Source organism: Genypterus blacodes, unplaced genomic scaffold (genome assembly GCF_046128005.1).
Source record: "Genypterus blacodes isolate CSIRO-AG114 ecotype Tasmania unplaced genomic scaffold, CSIRO-AGI_Gbla_v1 ptg000104l_1, whole genome shotgun sequence".
NCBI lineage: Eukaryota > Metazoa > Chordata > Actinopteri > Ophidiiformes > Ophidiidae > Genypterus > Genypterus blacodes.
In genome coordinates, this window is record NW_027466908.1 from 1,019,682 (window position 1) to 1,040,000 (window position 20,319).

The 20,319-nt window shown below is 45.9% G+C and overlaps 4 protein-coding genes and 2 non-coding genes across 7 annotated transcripts; 3 read left to right on the top strand and 3 right to left on the bottom strand.

The window, feature by feature from the left end:
- The first annotated feature begins 1,222 nt into the window (after nt 1-1,222).
- On the top strand, nt 1,223-6,323 carry rmdn3 (regulator of microtubule dynamics 3). Its single transcript, XM_076160170.1, has 12 exons — nt 1,223-1,860; nt 2,308-2,497; nt 2,684-2,830; nt 2,910-3,252; nt 3,654-3,756; nt 3,844-3,904; nt 3,997-4,072; nt 4,167-4,244; nt 4,622-4,720; nt 4,808-4,861; nt 4,975-5,055; nt 5,166-6,323. Exons 1-12 carry the CDS (start codon nt 1,647-1,649, stop codon nt 5,217-5,219), a joined length of 1,500 nt encoding a protein of 499 aa, XP_076016285.1. The 5' UTR covers nt 1,223-1,646; the 3' UTR covers nt 5,220-6,323.
- A 48-nt stretch (nt 6,324-6,371) lies between these two features.
- Nucleotides 6,372-13,060, bottom strand: rad51 (RAD51 recombinase). Of its 2 annotated transcripts, none has more exons than XM_076160171.1 (10): nt 12,975-13,060; nt 9,067-9,153; nt 8,847-8,984; nt 8,600-8,717; nt 8,390-8,481; nt 8,219-8,313; nt 7,999-8,112; nt 7,638-7,767; nt 7,177-7,298; nt 6,372-7,039 (listed from the first exon to the last, which is right to left on the bottom strand). In XM_076160171.1, the coding sequence occupies exons 1-10, from the start codon at nt 12,990-12,992 to the stop codon at nt 6,916-6,918; spliced, it is 1,038 nt and encodes a 345-aa protein (XP_076016286.1). In that variant the 5' UTR covers nt 12,993-13,060; the 3' UTR covers nt 6,372-6,915. The 2 variants fall into 2 exon arrangements, with proteins under 2 accessions (XP_076016286.1, XP_076016287.1); XM_076160172.1 differs by lacking the exon at nt 12,975-13,060 and adding an exon at nt 9,480-9,538.
- trnav-aac (transfer RNA valine (anticodon AAC)) lies at nt 9,946-10,018 on the bottom strand. The gene has a single exon. It is a non-coding gene; the product is annotated as a tRNA-Val (tRNA).
- trnav-cac (transfer RNA valine (anticodon CAC)) lies at nt 10,191-10,263 on the bottom strand. Its single transcript has one exon. It is a non-coding gene; the product is annotated as a tRNA-Val (tRNA).
- A 159-nt stretch (nt 13,061-13,219) lies between the features above and the next one.
- On the top strand, nt 13,220-15,197 carry LOC143008418 (R-spondin-3-like). Its single transcript, XM_076160173.1, has 5 exons — nt 13,220-13,370; nt 13,804-13,995; nt 14,145-14,285; nt 14,386-14,532; nt 14,664-15,197. Exons 1-5 carry the CDS (start codon nt 13,286-13,288, stop codon nt 14,786-14,788), a joined length of 690 nt encoding a protein of 229 aa, XP_076016288.1. The 5' UTR covers nt 13,220-13,285; the 3' UTR covers nt 14,789-15,197.
- Nucleotides 15,198-15,385: 188 nt separating this feature from the next.
- LOC143008466 (E3 ubiquitin-protein ligase RNF146-B-like) lies at nt 15,386-18,477 on the top strand. The gene is made up of 2 exons (XM_076160244.1): nt 15,386-15,545; nt 16,386-18,477. The coding sequence occupies exon 2, from the start codon at nt 16,387-16,389 to the stop codon at nt 17,467-17,469; it is 1,083 nt and encodes a 360-aa protein (XP_076016359.1). The 5' UTR covers nt 15,386-15,545; nt 16,386; the 3' UTR covers nt 17,470-18,477.
- Nucleotides 18,478-20,319: the final 1,842 nt, after the last annotated feature.

Here is a 20,319-nt window from a genome sequence, read left to right on the forward strand (position 1 = left end):
CGCGGAGGTCACGACCGGATCCTCAGGTTACTCTGTGTAAACAAAGGTGGGAAGTTACAATCATATGCAGCATATAAACTGCAACTGTCTGTGAGAAGAATGAAAGGCATCCAAAACCAGTTTAACACAACATCAACTATGGAAATGGAATGGAAAGAGAGACCAAACTATTGAGAAGGAAATTGGCAAATATAAATACAGTCATAGTAAAAAGACTAAACATTGAGAGGAGAAGCTGAGATTCAGAGTTCATATTCACAATTCGAGGCCTCTTAGTGGCTGTCGGCCAAAGCGCCTCCTTAGCTCTGGTTGGGTTTGTGGTTTGGTCTGGCTCTCAGCTGAGGCAATACATCACGGATTTCCTGTGAGGGCAGCCAAGGCTTTGTTCTTGTCTTTAATACACTACAGGTCTGACTACATGCCCCATGGGAACGTGACTCTCACTTAAGCTTTAACTGTATCAACTGTTCCAAAAAAACAAGAATGTAAAAAGGTTAAGAATTGCAATTGTATTTGCTCTGGATTTAGATGGTTAAACCTTTTAGAGAAAGAGGATGAATGAAGTCAAGATTGATCGAATGGGCAAATTTGACTCTGGTGATGAACTAAACTTCAAAAGTGCTGAAACTGTATGATCAGAATTTTATGAGCTCATATTTGAGTTATGAATTGTCAAACCACTTGGTATTCGAATTAAACGTGTAACATTGTGCCATGTCATGAGGATCCTCGTATAAACAAAGACCATGCAGTGGATTTGATTACAGAAAATGAACTGGTGCCCTCTTGTGAACAAACTTTTCAACTGTAACATTCAGTTATGTTACTTTGGAATTATATTACTTTGTCACTAATCTGAGTTTGACGATATTCCTTGACACACTCTTCAACTCTACAGACAATTTCTCAACTCTTTTGACTTTTTCCGTTATCCACCGAAAACACAAACACACATTTGGAGGTAAAAACACAACTTCCTTGGTAGAGGTAAACACCTTATTCCAAAATAAAATTACAGACAGGTTTCAGAATCATCCCTGTAAAATATTTTTTGATTTGTGTTAAAATTGTATGTGCAGGACGAAACTTTCCGTGTCTCGCAAAATGTCTCGCTTTGTTGGAGGTCCTTGCATTGATAACTCAGGGAATAAACAATTTAGTGAGCGAGTTATGCTTTATTTTGAAATCTCAAGTCGGAAATGGCCTCCCTCGGATGCGCTAACTTGACAGAAACGGTGCTTCTGATGCGTAACGTAGCCGATACATATTTGCATAGCATCCCCGCAGTTAGCCGTTAAGCTGTCACCGCCGCCTTTTTTCAACATTCAACTTAACTAGCCACGTTTGTCATCACAGCAAGCCACCGAAACACCTGAAGAAGTCCAAACTGGGGGGAAGTATACACCTTTAAGCCAAGCATAAGTGAGGGGCGAAGGTTACCGACGAGAGGCTAGTGTCGTGGGCTAACACGCTAGCTGTCAACGCGGAGGAACCCACCGTGTCACTCTTAATATCTGTGGAAACACTTTGAGGTCAAAATGCGGCTGACGTCGTGACTCAGCGATTATACAGTTAGTCTTTAACGACACATGAGAGGTGCGTTTGTTTAGCTGTGAGCGTCCAGCGTGTGGCGGAGCGTAGCGAACATGCCGGTCGGTCGGAATGCGCTGATCGGACTCGCTGCCGGAGCTTCAGCCGGCGTGGGTTTAATCGCGTTCATCATCTACAGAGAGATAACGAGACGGAGGAGAGAGGGGCTGATGATGGAGGGGAGGCAGCCGGAGAGCAAGGCTGCTGCCCCCCGGCTGTGGGACTGCGCGGACGGGGCTGCGCTGCTTCAGGAGCCGCTGGATGGACAGGGTGAGAGAACGAAAGAGAAAGTGGGAGAGAGAGAGACAGAGAGGGAGTGTGAATGTGAGACCAGGGGACATGTATCAGACATAATAATCACAAAATAAATACATATATCAAGTCAGTGATTCCATAATAGTATACGTTGCTATGGTTACAGGCACAGTGAAATTCAATCTAACAACAAACATGTTCCTGATCATTAATGTCTGTAGATACTTTTCTTAATTAAACTAAAATGGGTTTGTATTTAACTTTTTTATAATCTGAGAAAACTCTATAAATAGCATATCCGTGTGTGTGTTCCAACTGAAGGATCCACCACAGTAGTGAATCATGTGACGTGACGTCTCATAATCTCAGCAGTCCCAACATATTAACACGGTTGTGGATCATCATCAGGTTGGGATATTTTTATGATGAAGAATCTGTCTCTCCTGTCCTGTGTCCCTGCAGAGGCGGAGGCCCAGGTAGAGGCCCTGGCAGCAGTGGAGGCCATGGTGCAGGGTCTCTCTCCAGAGCAGCAGTTGGAGCTCAGGACCCAGCTGGACCAGGTGCTGAACTGCGTGTCCTCGCTGCGGTCTGAAGTGGCCGAGCTGAGGGGCGGCCTGCAGGACATCGCCGTGCAGATCATTCAGGATGTGAAGTGAGTGGCAACCTGATCCAGTGACATCATTATTAAAACATGAGGAGAGGACCAGAGTACAGTGTGGCTCTGTAGAGTCCACACACAGCAGGGGGAAGTAGAAAGAAAGTGTGTGACTCACCTGTGGATCCACGTAGAGGTCTGTGGTGTTTGACCTCTTGTGTGCGTTTCCTCCGCCACATGCAGGAAGGGAGTGGAGGACAGCCAGAGGATACGGCGGCGCCGCCACTTCGCCCACCGTGAGCGCACCGACTCCAACAGCTCCAGCTCCATCTACTTCACCGCCAGCCAGGGCGTGTCCAGTGCATACGAAGGGGAGACCAGTGAGGGCGGGTAAGGCATGTTACATCACGGCTAAGAGTGTGTAGATGTTCTATTTCTGTGTGTCCAATCACTGTCATTTCTGTCCCAGGTACTCGACGGCGTACGCTGAGTCGGACTACACAGACCGGGACACCGACAGAGAGGAGGGCGACAAGGAGCCTGAACAGGAGTCGGAGGAAGACGAGGACGAGAGCTGCGCCACCGTCGTCACCCTCCGCCAAGAGGACTCCCAAGAAGAGGTCGAGGACGAAGAGAAGGGTCTGGACGATGATGAGGCGGAGGAAGAAAAAGAAGAGCGGAGGCCAGAGCTGGTGACTGAAGTTCCGAGTGGGGAGTTGGCTCTGCTCCTGGCACAGAGCGATATCCTTCACACGGGCGACGCCAGCCTGAAAGCAGAGGGCTTCAGACTGCTGATGGACAACAGAGCAGAGGTGAGCGAGAGGCGACGCCATGTTGGAACTACAGAACAAGTCCAAGTCCAACCTGCAGACCTGATGTGACTCACTGAGGTCATCTCTGATCCTAATCCAGGGCAAACCTGTAAAGTAAAGATTCCTACTGCAAATTACAAACTATATAAAATAAAGTAAAAAAGAAGATGTGTGATTCATATTTACTGAAGGTTCATGTCGGCCATGTTTGTCTCATCCGGGGGAATTTGATCTGTATGCTCCACTGAGTTAGACTTTGTTTATCATGAAATTTAATTCCAGAATCAGATACGGTGATACTAGTCTGTTGCAAATCATACATTAGTGTCAAATGACTCGTATAGTATTGTATATTATAGTATTATTAGTCTTAAATCTGGCGGCTTCTTCTCCCGTGTCAGCATGGAGACAGCAGGGAGTTTCTATGGCGACTGGCCCGAGCCTACAGCGACATGCACCAGTCCAGCGAGGACAAGCAAGAGAAGAGGGCCTACGCAGAGCGGGGTAACACACACTCTCTCACTCTCACACTCTCACTCTCACACACACACAGTTTGAATATCTATTTGCTATTGGTCTTCGGTCGTCCAGGCAGGGAGGAGGCAGAGGCGGCCCTGAGGAAGAACGGGCTGAACGCCGAGTGCCACAAATGGTGAGACGGTGAACGCTAAGACATTTATCGCCCTCATCCGACACGTTTCAGATTCTGATCTCACATCTGTCTTTCTTGTGGGTGGGGTCCAGGTTCGCTGTGCTGGCTGGACTCACCAGGCAGCACCAGAGCATGCACAGCAAACTGAAGAGCAGCCACATACTCAAGGTAACCACAGGAACAACTGTTGTATTTGAATCTATATGTTGACAGTGTTTTACGAGGAAATGACTGAAAGTTCTTCTCTCTCTCTCTCTCACAGGAGCATTTGGATCGAGCCCTCTCCCTCCGAGACGACGACCCCATGTGTTCTTTTCTGCTCGGGCGATGGTGCTATGAGGTGAGAGGGGAACTGTGTTTGCACCTTTTCCAGTGGTGCAGAGAGGGGAGGGGCAGTGTGTGTGTGTGTCTCTGTTTGTTAACCTTCGCTTTAACACCCTGAGTCTTAAGCTGTGGAAACTCTTTCTTCCCTGCGATGAATATTCACAGAGCAAACAACAACACAATGTCACACAAGCCAGGACAAAGTACAACAGGAAGCCCACACACCCACACCCACACATACACAAACACACACACACACCCCTTTATCTGCAAATGAAACAATACAACAATGTTGATTTGTGAGGTGTCAGTCAAGCGTGTCAATGTTTGAACTTTGCTTACGGAGTGACGATGACAGGACAGTTTGTTGTTTGCCGTGTTGTTCTCCTGTAGGTGGCCACCCTGGACTGGCTGGAGCAGAAGGCCGCCTCTGCCTTCTACCAGAGCCCACCCACCTCCACTCTGCACGACGCCCTGGAAAACTTCCTTAAGGTACGGTATACATAGAAGGCAGCTGACATTTGAACTCAGATTCGTTTGCTTTACATGCATCTTAAGTGTTTTGTGTTGATTTTACAGGCAGAGGAACTTCATCCAGGTTTCTCCAAAACAGTGAGACTTTATATCGCAAAGGTAAAGAGTCTGATTCGCTGACGTCACTGATGGATTAGGAACTGACAGAACAGTTTATCACTGTTTGTGGGAATCGAGAGGGACATTCTTACCTTCTTGTTTTTGTTTCTCAGTGTCACAAGGAGTTGGGAAACATCCCAGAGGCCAGGAACTGGACTGAGCTGGCCCTGAAGATGCCTGCTAGCACTAAAGACGTAAGGCCACTCTTTATTCTGCTGCTTTAGTCGACACGATACTAATCAAAATCAATAGTTAACATATACTAATGTGTCACCTTTCTGTCTGTCCGTTCTTATTCCTAAAGGATGAAGAAACATCAAAACTGGAGGCTCAGCTTTGTGTTCTAATCAACAAGTAAGATCAGCACGTTTACTTCCACTGGAGGCCAGCAGATGGAGCCACTAGTCTGGTGCTACTGGGCCTCGACAAACACCTCAGACCAGAACCCCCCCCTCCCCCCTCTTCCCTACTGTCTGTCACTGTGAGATGATATAGAGTACATTTATTTATTGCAAAGCTTAATATGATTATTTTGAAGTCAATATCACTGAGAATAACATTTATTGTATCTGTAATGATTTGTGTGTAATATTCAGCTCCAGCTTTGTTTTGTTTTGGCAGCATATTTTTGTTAATTGAATGGGCATTTGACAGAAGAGAAGTTTGAGTTGATCAGGGACGTGTGTGTGGAGCAGGTGTGTGTGTATGTGGAGCAGGTGTGTGTGTGTGGAGCAGGTGGACCAAGTAGAACCTAAGTCATCTAGAGCTCGAGCAGACTGACCGGGTTTCAGTTTAAGCAAATGGTGAATTTATGATGTTGATTGTGGGCTAGAATAATAATAATAGTTTGAGCTTCGATGAGGAAATCGGATTTTAGATTCTGGATTTCTGGCTATAGTGTGAAACAGCGAGGGATCAGTTTGAGTCATAGGATCTTTCCAAGTGTTGAGTTTGGCAAATGGGACTTTTGAAGATGAAGGTTGATCAGTAATGTGGGAAGAATTTGAGGGGAACTTTTTTCTTTCTACATAAACTACAAATCACATTCAACAATGTTTATGTCTGTGTGTTTCAGAGATTGAGGGTCCTTCAGTTGTAGATGCAGCGATACAAAGTTCAATACTGTGTTGGTTTGGCTCTTTGCAGCTGGAACGCGATGACCAAGTGCTTGTGTTGTTGTTTCTACAGTTTGACCTTTAAGTGGAAAAAAACCTTTGTTTCGTTTAATATTTGTCAGAAATCCTTGACATTCCTGTGATTTGAAGTGAGCCGGTGTTACTTTTGACTCTGAAACTGTTTAAAGTTTATTTATTGGTTAATTTGAAGTCAGGTTTATTCCTTTGATGTTCAGTGGACTTTTTGTTAAATGCTTTAAATCGTCTTTGACTAAATACGCTCCGATGACTCAGAGATTCATTAATATGCACTGAATAAAGTGATTTTATATCATGTTGATCTGTCAGTTGTGAGTGAGTTCAATTGTGGTGCTGCTGACAATGAGGACGGATGGTTTAGTGATAAAACAAATTTAATTATTCCTAAGTGTATATACAAACTATGGACAACCAAAACAGGGACAGTGTGGCTAAACTGGCAGAGTGAAAGACGTAACAAATGCTTTACAATAATGATTCCTCCTCAAATGATAGATAATCTTGCAGCAAAGCCTGCAAACTTTGTCACATTGCTGCTCTGCCAGACACCAGTAAGACAAACATCATAAATCACACAAGTTACACCAGAAAACAGTCATATTTTAAACAAAGTAAATGTTTTGATTGCTCGAAAAGTGGGAAGTTCCCAGTTTGCAGAGGAAAAATCAACAAAATAAATCCTGTCTTACTGTTGCATCACGTCCGTGCGTCACGCTGCCGTCTGTGCCGCAGTGTGTTCAGTCGGCTCACTGGTGAATCCACGACCTTCACACACGTCTGAGGTCTCATGTGGAGGCAGCTGTGTGGGCCGAGGCGGCGCATGCTACTCTGTCTGTAGTCCAAACCATCAATCAGCTGGTATGACGGCGTTGCCCTGCCTCTCCCCGTCACGCCGCCCGCTCAGTCCTTGGCGTCGCCCACTCCATCAGGGTTGATGGCGAACATGGCTTCAGCTTCTGGCAGGCACGGGGAGTCGTAGATCTTACAAATCCTGGTCTCTCCCCTTCCCTTCCTCAGGTACAGACTAGAGAGAGAAGCAGAGTTTTCATTACGAATTCAATTTAATCTTCAGACACTTAATCGCAATTATCCTGTGGCAAAGTCTTTCGCGTGTTTTGTCTCCCAGCAAACTCTGAGGCTGACACACACACACACACACACCGTGTGGTGGAGGCGTGAGCCATGATGTTTCCTCCAATGGGTTTTTTGGGATCTGCTGAGAACATGGCTGCCCCGTCCACTTGAGCTACCACTTGGTTGGTAATCACCACGGCAACACCAAACTGTTGTGTCACAAGAAGAAAAAACTGTTACTGTGTGTACAAAACATCCTGTGTACTGCATCTCATTAAGTCATAATGTGTTTAACACAACTTTAAGGCTTCACCTCAGTCGACCCCTCAATTAACAACAATCTATTCTTAGTTTCTATCCAATCAGAGAGCTTCAATTGTATCTGACCTAAGTATTTTAGTTGTTACACATGAATACAGATTAGTTTAAGTCTACTTCAATATATCTGGGACAAAGCGTGTGAAAATACGCTGGTATCTCACACAGCCAATACACAAAGCCAGCACACGCACACAGCCAATACACACACACAGCCAGCACACACACACCTCGTCTGCGAGTCTGAGCAGCATGCGTAGGAAGCGTCCCAAGTGTCCTTGTCTGGCTGACAGCTCCCCTCTTCCTGAGTAATCTGTTCTGTACAGCGCCGTGGCACTGTCCACTATCAGCAGTGCGTACCTGAGGAAGAGGAGGAGGAGGAGGAGGGCACACGTTAGCTGCAGGGATACGTGACGGCCCGCACGGTTCGTTCTAGCACAATCACATGTGGGAAACTGCATTTCAAGGGGAAGAAGCAGTTCAGTCTTACAGATCTCAAACAGGCTCAAACACATTGTGTGCTACTGAGAGGCCAGTATGAGACTCTGAAGTGTGTGTGTGTGTGTGAGGCGGTGAATGAGACAGACCGACCTTGACTCAGCCATCATGGCGGAGGCTTGGTACAGCAGCTGAGTCTGATGGTCTGTGTTGAAGGCTCGAGCATAAGCAACATTGTCCAGAACGTCACTGCCAACCAGCCCGTACCTGAAGACAGAGAGGTACAGGTCAGAGGTCACACATTGTTCCACTTTATGAAATAATCTTCTGGGAAAACTGCCATGATGCAAAGGAGCCAAATGTGCACGCTCACCTTTCAGCTACAGCGAGGAGTCTCTCAGGTCTGAAGGTTCCTTCTGTGTCGATGTACATGGCTTTACCTTCTCCACCACCCTGATCTATGGGCAGCTGTGGGGAGAAAAGGTTAGCATCCAACCAGATACAACAACAAGTGGTTTAGCTTTAAGTATGTGCTGATAACTACCTGACAGGTGACAGCGAGTGTGTGGCACAGCTGCGTCTTCCCGGTCCGGAACTCTCCAAACATCTCTGTGATCGAGCCCGTCTCAATCCCACCTGCAGCAAACACAGAAATCATCAAGCATACAAAAACATAGAATAGGAGGAGCTCAGAACATCGGTCAGCATGAACCAACCGAAATCTGACCAATAGTGACCCGTCAGAGTGCCAGACCTTGCAGGAGCTTGTCCAGCTCTTTGGATCCTGTGGAGACCTGGATAATCTCAGCTCTCCTCTGATGGAACTCGGTAGCTGTAGTGAAGCCCATGGGGACGAGTTTGGCGGCTTCAGTCTGCGGAGGAAAACGCAAGAGGGAAAGAGAAACATAGATGGGAACGTGGTCAAGATGTTAATCAGTTCAATCCAATCCTCATTAGAGGAACCTAAGCGTGCCTGATGAGTGTCTCTCTACATCTCTTACTAGGATCTTGTCAGCTTTGGCCTCACTGATTCCCTTGATGTGCAGCAGCTCCTTCTTGGGCGTGTAGGCCACCGCCTCGATGGTGTGGAACCCGGCGTCCTCCAGCTTCTTGATGTCACTGGCACTGATGCCGCATTGCTGGGTGGGGAGACATCAGGATGAAGAAGGACTCCCACACATACATTATGCAGTGACTGTAAGGGGGATCATGGATACACACCTCTAGTCTGCTGAGAGGCTGAGGCCCGAAGCTCTCTTCCTCCTCTACCGCGGCCTCCACCCTGGCTTCACTTCTCATCGCCATAGTCTGTGGGTACAAAATGGGGGTTTCACAGAGAGGATACACAAAAGCTGACACACAGTGTGGAACAAATATGTCTGTTTGACCCAGAATAGCTCGTATAATGAAACGTAACTGCATTAAATGAAGCTATTCTAACGAGTGAGGTTTGTATACAGCTGTTGACATTTACCCAAACGGCCCGTTAACACCGTTTCTCAGTCGACGACAGCGGCTTGACAAGTTAATCTTTGTCGGTAAGTCTTTTGGTTTAATATTAGTCGGTGTATAGATGTTTTAATCGCGTCTAAAGAGGCAAATGTGCGTTATATTTGTCTCGTAAGTAGCTTTACCTCGTCTCGTTTCCCGCTATGCTGTGCTAGTTGTTTGATAACCAAAGCTCCCGCGCGCAGAGTACGTGGCCAACGTGATGACGCTACACGCATGGCTACGCCCCATTTGTCCTCCACATCTTCGCTGATTGGACTGTCGTCACATTGCGACTACACGGCCGGAAGTGTATGATGCTTGCTTTCAAAATAATACTTCACGGGTTTCCACTTTATGTTTTACTTTTACGGGGTTTACGTGGATAAGTAAGGATACATCATTGTCTACAATTTAAGGTAACTTGTAACAACTATCCAACGCATTAGCAACCTGCACATGCATTTTGCAAGACATTTGTAAGACAGTAATGGATACAAGAACAAAGAAAGAAGGCAGGGATGGGTATGGAGATGTATGACATACTCTGACATTGCTACTGGTTCACCTTAATTTCGACAGCTAATGTGATCATATAGTCTCGTAAAAGCATGTTTCCGCCCGGTCTCGAACCGGGGACCTTTCGCGTGTTAGGCGAACGTGATAACCACTACACTACGGAAACCGACGGAGGGTGAGAGCAGCACCTTAACATTATCCAGTTCAGTCTAGTAGATGTGCAACTGATATCAAAATGACGACAACTATACTGATGGTGTGAAAATGTGGTAATGCAGCAAAAAGAAAATGTGGTAATGCAGCAAAAAAAAAGGGAAATCGATGTAAATCGCGAAAAGTGTTTCCGCCCGGTTTCGAACCGGGGACCTTTCGCGTGTGAGGCGAACGTGATAACCACTACACTACGGAAACTGATGATGACTGTCCGGAGTGACCGTTTGTCTTATATATCTGCCAACAGTGATCATTCCACGTACCATTGCCACGACAACGCTTGTCTAAATACATAATAACATAACAAACACTTGCAAACACTTGCACTGAAACATTACACCCTCCATAGTAAAACATTTTCTTCCAACTACAACACACTACATTAAAATGCGAATCTACATCCAAACATGGTAACATAAATGAGATACAAGCTACATTCATTTAGAGACATTTGTATGCAATAGCAACAATGTTTATATGGCATCAGAGTAATGTCGAACTGTTTCTTAAGACACGTAAACGTATGAAGCTTTGAAGTCTGTGTTGGACGGCTCACAGCCTGGAGTGTAGAAGTGCATCCAGACATCTCCTGCTCCCATCTCCCTCCTATCATTGGTCATGGTCAGAGTTTTGAGCTGCATGCCTCACAGCCTCTTCAGGCTCAGCCTCCTCCCAAATTCCTCACTTCTTCACGCTACATAGATGATCCATGTGCTGAGATGCTGTCTTGCCCATTCCTTATCACAATATGCTTCTTCACTGTGAGATACTTAACTATTTAAGTAGGTCAAAGCTACACTGTTAAATCCGGCTGTTTATGCTGATTTGTCAATGATCATTATTCTTGATATTATTAATTAAGATTCACAGCAGACGTTCCTGAACAATGGCTCCATGCATCAATGAACAGCTTGCCTAGTTTATTACTTATCTCTGCTTTTGCCTCTCTACTTCTTCTTTATTTACAATCTTCCTCTTAGTTTTGCCTCCAACAGTAATTTCCTTCATGGACCTGATCTGGCACCCCAGTGAGCGTTTGCCTGTCATGTTTATGTTTGGGGGTAATTTACAAAACTGCTTTCACTCTGCTGTCTCCTCTGCTTCCAAGTAGCTTGTTAATGTTCAGAGAGTACATGTTTGTCTGCTTGATTTGATTTTCAGCCACATTCTACTGTGTAAAGCTACTGCAAGCAGTTTGATATCTGATATTGCTTTATACATCCAGAGGCATCAGGGTGTCATTACATTGTCCTCCTTTCTGGGTGTACTTAATACAAAAACACTTCAGTCTCTTGCAAAATAAAGGAGCTCCTTAGCTTGTTGTGCCTGTCGATGCAGTATGTGAACTCATGTCAGAGCACCTGTTGGCAATTTAAGCTGGCGTAGCCTGTCCAGCTCCCCTGTCTGGCACTGTCTTTTAACTCTGCCTCTCACAAATAAATCAGCTCCAGCGTAAATTCCCGCTGCAGGGCTCCTGCTGAACTCTCTTCTAACACTTTTCCAGCCAAACCAAGAGCTAAGAAAGCACAACAGTCCATTTTATCAGTGATCATATTCTGATTACTTGTTCCACTTCTCATAATGGTTTCAAGGTTTCAAAGTGCAACGCCAACTCTGTTCTTTTGCTTTAATTTCCACTAACAACAATATGAACACATGCAAACTCACATCATTTGCATTTGGTTCTAACAAGGTTTGACAGCTCTTGAATTATGGTCAAAATGGATAATGGTGAAATGAAGGAGATAAATTTATTCCTGGTAAAATGCCTGTTGCGTGAAGAGGAACTCTGGAACACACCCATCTGTTTTGGAGAAGTGGATCGTGAACCACAGAGTTCCCAAAACACGCGATAATACACCCTGGGATGCCAAAAAAACAAATTCTCGGGAGGACAAGCACTAGTCACCCTGCAAAACGTCTGTGGGAAATCTCAGATGCTTTCTTATACCTCAGACTGTCAGGTTTGCTATCTTATTGGGAGGTGTTAATGTAAAACACAAAGGGTCTTAACAATGTCTAAGTTACACAAAATATCAGAAATGTGAGCACCTGGGAGCTGACATGTTGTGCAGTGGATGATTTATAATGCTTTCATGCTTTTAACAATTCATCTTTGTGACTTGTTTGCTATGTTGATATTGTGATGAAATGCCTGACAAACATGGTCGTGCCCCCGGTTTAAATGGAACCAAATCATTCGTATTTGAGTCACTCGCTCCCCATCTTCCCATTACAGCTTGCAGCGAGTGTATGATTTAAAGATATGGCAGTGCAACAGGAACAGAGAGTTCGGTGTTCTTGGATCTATTTCACTCAACGTTAAGTAAAAAGCTTTTACTTAAACGAGAGGCAGACAAGCTCCATGATTCACCCGTGATTCACCTACTGCTGTGCACAATTGGAAGCAGTATCGCCTCTTTGAGTGTGGATTTCTTAAGTTGTTACATGCATATTTCATCACAGTGCATATTTTTTGAGGCAGCTCACATTTGTTTCGAATCATTGCGGATCACATCATTGGACACATGTGCTTTAAACACACTTTCTGTTTATCAAATGCCCAAATGTAGAAATGGCTAATGTCAAAATGTTGATAGAATCTCTGGGACACAATTTTTGTTATTGTTGTTCAAAAGGATCTGTTTTCTAATGTATGGGGCATTAAAAGGGAAGATGATGGGAGGATGAAGATGCTGATTTCCTGCAGATACAGGAAGGAACTATACATTCTGCCTTAAAGAAAGATGTAAATTGTGTAACAGAGGAGGACTGACGTATAAGGGTAAGAGATGATAGGAAGGTCAGAGAGAGGGAGAGAGGGAGAGAGAGAGAGAGAGAGAGAGAGGGAGGGTGGGGGGGTAGGAAACACAGACAAGCACACAGCAGCTCACCCAAACTTTACAGACCTGGGTTGCGACTATCATATGATGGTTTCTCTCATGTTTGCATTCTTCGTGGCATTCTGCCGGCTCCAGTGATCTCAGGGAATGTTCGCAGGACTCTTCCTCAAGACAACATAGAGCCTACACATCTGCCTTCTGCCGCTCTCTTGGCCTGGTCGGAGTCTTCACATGGATCTTACAGAATGAATTTTGTGGAGCAATCGGGAGACTTTTGTTTCATTCACGTCATGGGGTTCGGGATGTAGTGGAAGGTCACACTGTGGATGGGATCAGCAAATATTACACATTCAGCACTGCACTGAAGGCAAAGGACAATGTGGATATTGTCATTCATTTGGATTCTGTACTTCATAAATATTACAAGAGGACAAGAAAATGTAAAAATTCTGCGATACAAACGTAAGTATTAAAGCACACGGTTCCTGTAATCATTTTTAATAAATTGGACATAAATATGATGAAATATGTCCCATCTGTCTCCAGCTTCGATTAGTAAACAGCTACATGTGGAGACAATAACTGTGTTCGTACAGTTTTCAGGGAACAATGTGGTCTAAGGGTTTCAGTTGATTTTACTCACTGTCAAGCTATAAATTTTAAAGCTTGGCTCAGTGGTTTGGCTCTGCTCTCATGATATTAGATCAAACCCTTAATCTTTGGCTGTAACGCTTCATAGTGAAACTGAGCACTTGAGTATTGAATTTACCTCATGTACGCTCAGCACTGGACAAAACTTACTTTCTGCAGGGGCTCATTTTCTCATACTCTTCATCCACAAACACACACACACACACACACGTCTTTATCCTTGTTTACCTTTAACCCACGGCAGGCAGCTCTTCAGTGAGCAAACCCTGTCAGGCAGGTTGTACAACGTGCTCTACGGCAAATGGCTGTCTGTCCTGTAAGCCGCGCTTCTTCTTCCACCTGGAGCTGGATGGGATAAGGCAGAGGGGCGTCTGTCTGTCTTCCTGCCCACATGGTCACTATGGCATGCGCTCGCCACACATCAGCACCTGCACCAGTATGTACACGTGAGAACTAGGACCACTCACAAACATGTTTCCAGAAAGCCTGAAGCTGACGAATCATTCAATGAAGCAGCTTTGCAACTGTGTTTACCTGAGCCGACGACGCAATGCTTACCTTGACTCTGTTCTCATTGGCTTGCAGGGTGCAAAGAGGACTGTGCTTCCTGTTTCAGTGAGAGCTTCTGCACTCGTTGTCATCCAGGTCGCTTCCTTTTCCGGGGGAAATGTGAAAACAGCTGTCCAAAGAAGCTGACAGCAAACACGGCACTGCGAGAATGCACAGGTGAGATGCTGTTGTGTGTGTCAAGTGAATATACACTGAAATGAGATCTCACATCACACCATGAAGTTGAATCAACATGTGTCGTTGTCTCCTGACCCAGAGTGTCCCACAGGCTGCGAGCTGTGTGTGAGAAGGAGCATGTGTGTGAGGTGCAGTGCAGGCCTGTATGCTCTTCATGGCCACTGCCATCACACCTGTCCAGGTGGATATGAGCCTGATGTTCAGCTTACGAAATGCACTCCCCAAGGTGAGAGGTATACCCTTTCACCAAATATGACCATGAGCTGTCAGACAGAGTTGAGTCCCACCAACATTTCTCTTTACCTCTGATCCCTTGCTTCCTGAGTCTCTTTGTTATCATCGACCCCCTCCAAATAGTGCACTATGAGGTAGGGGAATGGACAGAGTGGGGTCCATGTGCTGGTAAAAGGCGCATGCAGTCCTATAGGAGTGGAAAGAAGCAACGCACAAGCCAGGTCCTGCACCCCCCCGAGTGTGTGTGATGACCTCTGCCCCAAGTGGAGGAAATGCTTCGTCAAAAGGAGTCCAAGTAGGCTGTGATCAATGTCAAAGAGAGTGCCTTGTAAAGTATTCGCAGTCTAAGGTATTTCAAAATGTATGCTGCTCATTCTACAGTGATAGTTAAACAAGATTGTAAAGATTACTGTAAATTGTACAGATGTTAAGGTAATAATGTATTAATCTTAAATTAAATGGATCTTTCCAAGGATCACAGCAATCCAACAGAAGGTGATGTATTGAAAAGGATGGATGGATAAAAAAATAAAACAAAATCTGCATAAGGTAACAGTACGTTGCCTCTAAAGCCTCTATGGTAATATTAGTATATGTATGTCTCAATGCAACACCCTTTATGTTCTATTTATGTGAAGACTTCTGCACACTGCCTCCTTGCCTACAATAAAAAAATATTGTTGAAAATGTTTTGTCCCTTAGACCTTCAGAAAACCTATGTATGGGCACATTGCGTTTTACTTGTGCTTTATTGTGGAAACAGGAAACGAATGTCACATCGTATGCGCTGGTTCTAGATCTACAGAACATGCTGAACGGTATTGTACATACACGCGCCCCATCCCGATGTTGTGAAGTTAGTTGGGCTAGGCTGACTGTGTACAAAAAGCAACGCAGTCATACCTTGACATACACAAATTTATATCCAGCTAAATATGAATACAGGGTTTTAAACATCCCGACCTGCGCTTCTACTGAGGAGGCTTCTAACTGTTGTCTGGCAAGGTGAGTACGTTTATGTTTAAGTTTAATTCATCAACTGGGAAGCTGTTTAGCGGCTAAAAATAGCTAACGTGCTAAATACAAATATAGCTAACCAGCTGACAACGAGGGAGCAAGCCTGAGTGACTGACAGGGGACTGAGCCGGACGCGTTCTTACACAGCTGTCATTATTAGAAACAATATAACCTTTGTAGGCACCAAACTGCTGGAGAGGAGCTGTGACGTTAGCTCAGCAGCAGCGTCGCTATGTGATGAGTAGCTGTGTCAGGCCTCTGTTCGCTACTAATGTAACAATAATACACAATATACAAACGGAAAAGTAAACAGGTGCTACAAATACGGAACTTTAATGAAGCTAACTGGCCGATCCTTACAACATGACAACACATTCCGTACTTATCTATCGGGTTTCTTTGGATACGGACCATGACTGAGCCAGGATACAGGTACGGTGACGACACGGTTACGAGGAATGTGTCAAACTGTAATAACGCTACTCATAACGATAAACCGTACCAGTAGATACTTAGGGAGAAACTATGCTTGTGTGTGTGTGTGTGTGTGTGTGTGTGTGTGTGTGTGTGGCACTGGAGGATCTGAAGGGCACAGGCAATCACAGATAGGGGGCGGAGAGGGAGAGAGCAGTGGGTGTACCCAAGGAGAAACAAAACAATAACAGTCAAACTTGTGGTTGAACTCTTATGCCCATATGTCAGAAAGTGATTCCATTGGAGTCTAATCCAGAAGCTTTGTGGATCACTGCAGGTTAGAACTGTCAGATCGGCTCCAGGCCCCGTTTAAGGATGGGATCATGTTGTGATAATGCTTCTTTCTCTCTCCAGCATGGCAGGCTGTGGAGAAGTGGACTGTTTAGCTCCCACTAAGCTGAAGGAGGAAGCAGCAGACTCTTCCTCCTCCTCCTCCAGCAGTCCGGAGTGTTCCATCTGCCTGCAGAGCTGCGTCCATCCCGTGCGCCTCCCTTGCTGCCATGTCTTCTGTTACTTGTGTGTGAAAGGCGCCTCATGGCACAGCAAGCGCTGCGCTCTCTGCCGACAGGAAATCCCAGAGGACTTCCTGGAACGGCCGGTGCTGCTCTCACCCGAAGAACTGAAACTGGCAGCTGCAGGGGTGAGCCGAGGCGGAGGGAACGGGGACAGCTCCCTGGGTGAATACGCCTGGTACTATGAGGGGAGGAACGGCTGGTGGCAGTATGATGAGAGGACCAGCTGTGAGCTGGAGGAGGCCTTCGCCAAGGGCAGGAAGAGCACCGAGATGCTGATCGCAGGCTTCCTGTACGTGGCTGACCTGGAGAACATGGTGCAGTATCGCCGGAACGAACACGGCCGCAGGCGCAAGATGAAGAGAGACGTGGTGGGGATCCCCAAGAAGGGTGTGGCGGGGCTGAGGTTAGACCCTGAACCCGTCCCCATCCCAGTCCTGCCCGTCGTCTCCACCGCTGCAGTGCAACGCGTGAGCTCGGCCGACGGAGCGGACGGTCAATCACAGTCCATGAACTTTGGGATTGTTGTGGCAGTTCCCCCGGTCCGACCCCCTACAGTCCTGGGGGGCCATCTCGCCAGCCCCCCGTCTCCCTCGCCCTTAACGCTGGAGGAGTCTCTGGACCAGCTGCTGATCACCCAGCCTGAAGGGGAAGAAGAGGCGGAGGAGGAGGCAGAGAACAGGATACCGAGCCAGACGTCCGCATCGGGCAGCAGCGAGAGCGAGGACGAGAGGCAGGAGTGCGACAGAGGAAGACCAGAATCACTGCCGCCACCACAAAGTCAGAGGCAGAGACTCACAGGAAGGCCGGTGAGAGAGAACCAGCCAGACAGGACGCCGCCTCGGGGCGGAGCGGCAGCGGCCGGCGCCACACTGAGTCTCCGCTCCCGCAGTCCTGATGGACAGTGTACTGTGACTGAAGTGTGACAACAAGTGACAACTGATATGCATCCTTAAAGGTCCCATGAAATGAAAAATCTATACTCCTGTCAAGTTTACTTCATCTTTGTTCTATGCCAAATCTACAGTTTGTCCAGTGTAATGTTGCACTAAATAAGATCCTGAACCAGTAGAATGTCACACATCAACCAGCTGACCTCTCATACGCTCTAGGTGGATCTGAGTATGTCATCATCATCATCATCATCATCATCATCACCATCATCATCTTATGCCTGGGGTCAGAACAAGACATTTCTCTTCGTCGCCCTCCATGATGAAGTACAGGCAAATTCATTTCACGGAACCTTTAAGACGATGGAAGCCTTTTGTTGTGAAGATGTCAAAGCGAGTCGGAGCCAGCAAACACAGGTGGAAATGTGTGTAAAGCATTAGATTAGTGATCAAGCACTGTGTGAGTTTAGTTTGGTAGCTTGATGATGAAGATGTCCTGAGAAAGCTTCAATGTAGCGCCTCCTGTGCCAACTAGAGAAGGCTTAATCATCTTAGTACTGCTTGACTGATGACATCGTTTGAAGTGATTGAAGCTGAATTAACACCTAATTATTAATTTAACATTAAGTTTTTATGTGTGTGTATGTACGTGTCAGTGTGTAAAGCTGTGTTCTATATTTTAAGTTTAAAGGAAAGTTGTGTTTTGAATGCGTTTGTGTCGTTTAGCACTGTCGGGTGTTGAGAAGCTTCTGGCTCAACCACTGGAAAATCTGTGTCTATATGTAGAGAGACGCATTTGGATTTCTATTTCCTGTATTCTCCATAGGCCGCCAATCAAAGCGCGGGCTTGGGAGACGGACTCGGAGGGAGCCCGAGCTGTCTTCACACGCCGGCCCCCCGTAGCTGTAGCTGCTATTATTTCAACGTCTCACCCTTCATTGTCGGTGTCTTTATGATCTGAATGTTGCTCAATCTGTGTGTCGTGGAATCTTTGTGGTGTTCTGTCAAGTTATTAAAATGTTGGTCTATGATTTAAAATCACATGTCGGCTTGTTTGTGGAGTTCTTAGTTTAACACATAACAGGATTATGAGACAATATGTAGAATCTGAACTGATCTATTGGTTTGTAATGTTTTCTGAGTTCATACCTCAACTTTCCACAAGAGGGCACTGTTGCACAATTTTATTCATTTTGTTGGTTACCGGTTTGAGACCCTCTATTTTTTGTATTGTAAGTTTTGAATATTTATGAAAACCTTCCTACCTTTAGGCTTCAAACACTTTGATCATAATTCTCATTTTCTAGATCCAAATTTCTTCCGTCATCATGAGCTAAAACAGCTTTTCCAAACATTTCCACACAGAGGATAAGGAATGCAGTAATCACTTCCATGGTTTTTGCCTGCATCATCTATCAGGGCCTTGATTCTTACTCACATATTCGTGATGACTAACGTGTCGTGTGTGTGTGTGTGTGTGTTCTCCCGTGAGGCTAATGTTGTTCTGGTGGCTTGTGGGAAGAGGAGACATTGCACGGCCACCTGCAGGATTCACCAATTGAGGCCAGCCGGGGGCTCTGTATGTGGAGCGCGGCTGTGACTTGAATTAGAAACACCGCTTAATGAGCCAGACTTTGGCTTGGGTCCTTCCGCTTGCTGCTGCTCAACTGTTTATACTCCCAACACCCAAGGATGAAGGTGGAAAACCCCTCTGGCCATGCTGAGGCCTCCCCACACACACACACACACACACACACACAAGCATTACAACTATCTCTGCAGCACAAGCAGCACGTCTCTGATCTAATCCCTCTATGCATAAAGCTATTAGAACCATTTAGACTAATAACTAACCATAATCTCTATAACCATGTCCATGTGTGACGGCCTGCAAACGTGTGGAAGCAGGTGAAACAGAGGTAACAGTCACTCGCCTTTAAGCACCTCAGTGGTCCAGCTTGGGTCTCGTGTTTCAGTGGACCGTGTGGTCGACACGCGTGTGGGATTTGCAGTATGTGGGGGTGATGGACAACATGTAAGGGCTCCCGTTTGGATTCCCATAATGGGGCCCAAATGCCCCTTTATCGTTAATTATCACACCCTTCATAGCTCCTATAGTGCTCTTTTGATTTAACTGATTGAGGCTAAATGAGGATCATCTCATAGTCTCATAATCTACTCTAGCAGCCTCTCACTTATGTATACATCAGACTTTTTGCCGTACGTTTAAAAGCATTAAGTTCACTGACCTTCTATAAAGACGCTGACAGACAGATTTACACCAAGCATTCGTGGAAGACGTCATCAGTCAGAGGACGGACACGAGACACGAGACACATGATGACACTGTGAAAGACACACACGCGCACCGATGTTGCCAAAGGACCAATATACAGTTTTATGAGAGAAGATAAGACAGGAAGTGTGTGTGAGACACGAGGTCAATAAGTTCTCTTGGCCTGGCGCTGTATATTATAGCCCAGACATGCTATGGTTCCCTAGCCACACACACACACACACACACACACACACACACACACACACACACAGGCAGACAGACATGAGGCAATGATATACGTTTTCAGACCAAACCTGCATCATATGTCCGATGATACGGTGGTCAGATGCCTCCTTTACCTTCCCTCTTCACATTACAGTAAAAACACACACTGTCTCCACTCCCTCCACAAATAGTCCTGTCATGCTGATGTCTCTCGCCACCCAGAGGCCCACAGTAGAGCTTTGTTGTGGTGCGCGGATTATATGCAACCTTGTTTTTGTCGAGCAAGGTCAGCGGGGACTGCGCGTTCTAACACACTTCACTTCACATCTGCGTCAGCCATCACACACACTTTTGTTTCTGCAGGAGTAGAAAGTTGCACG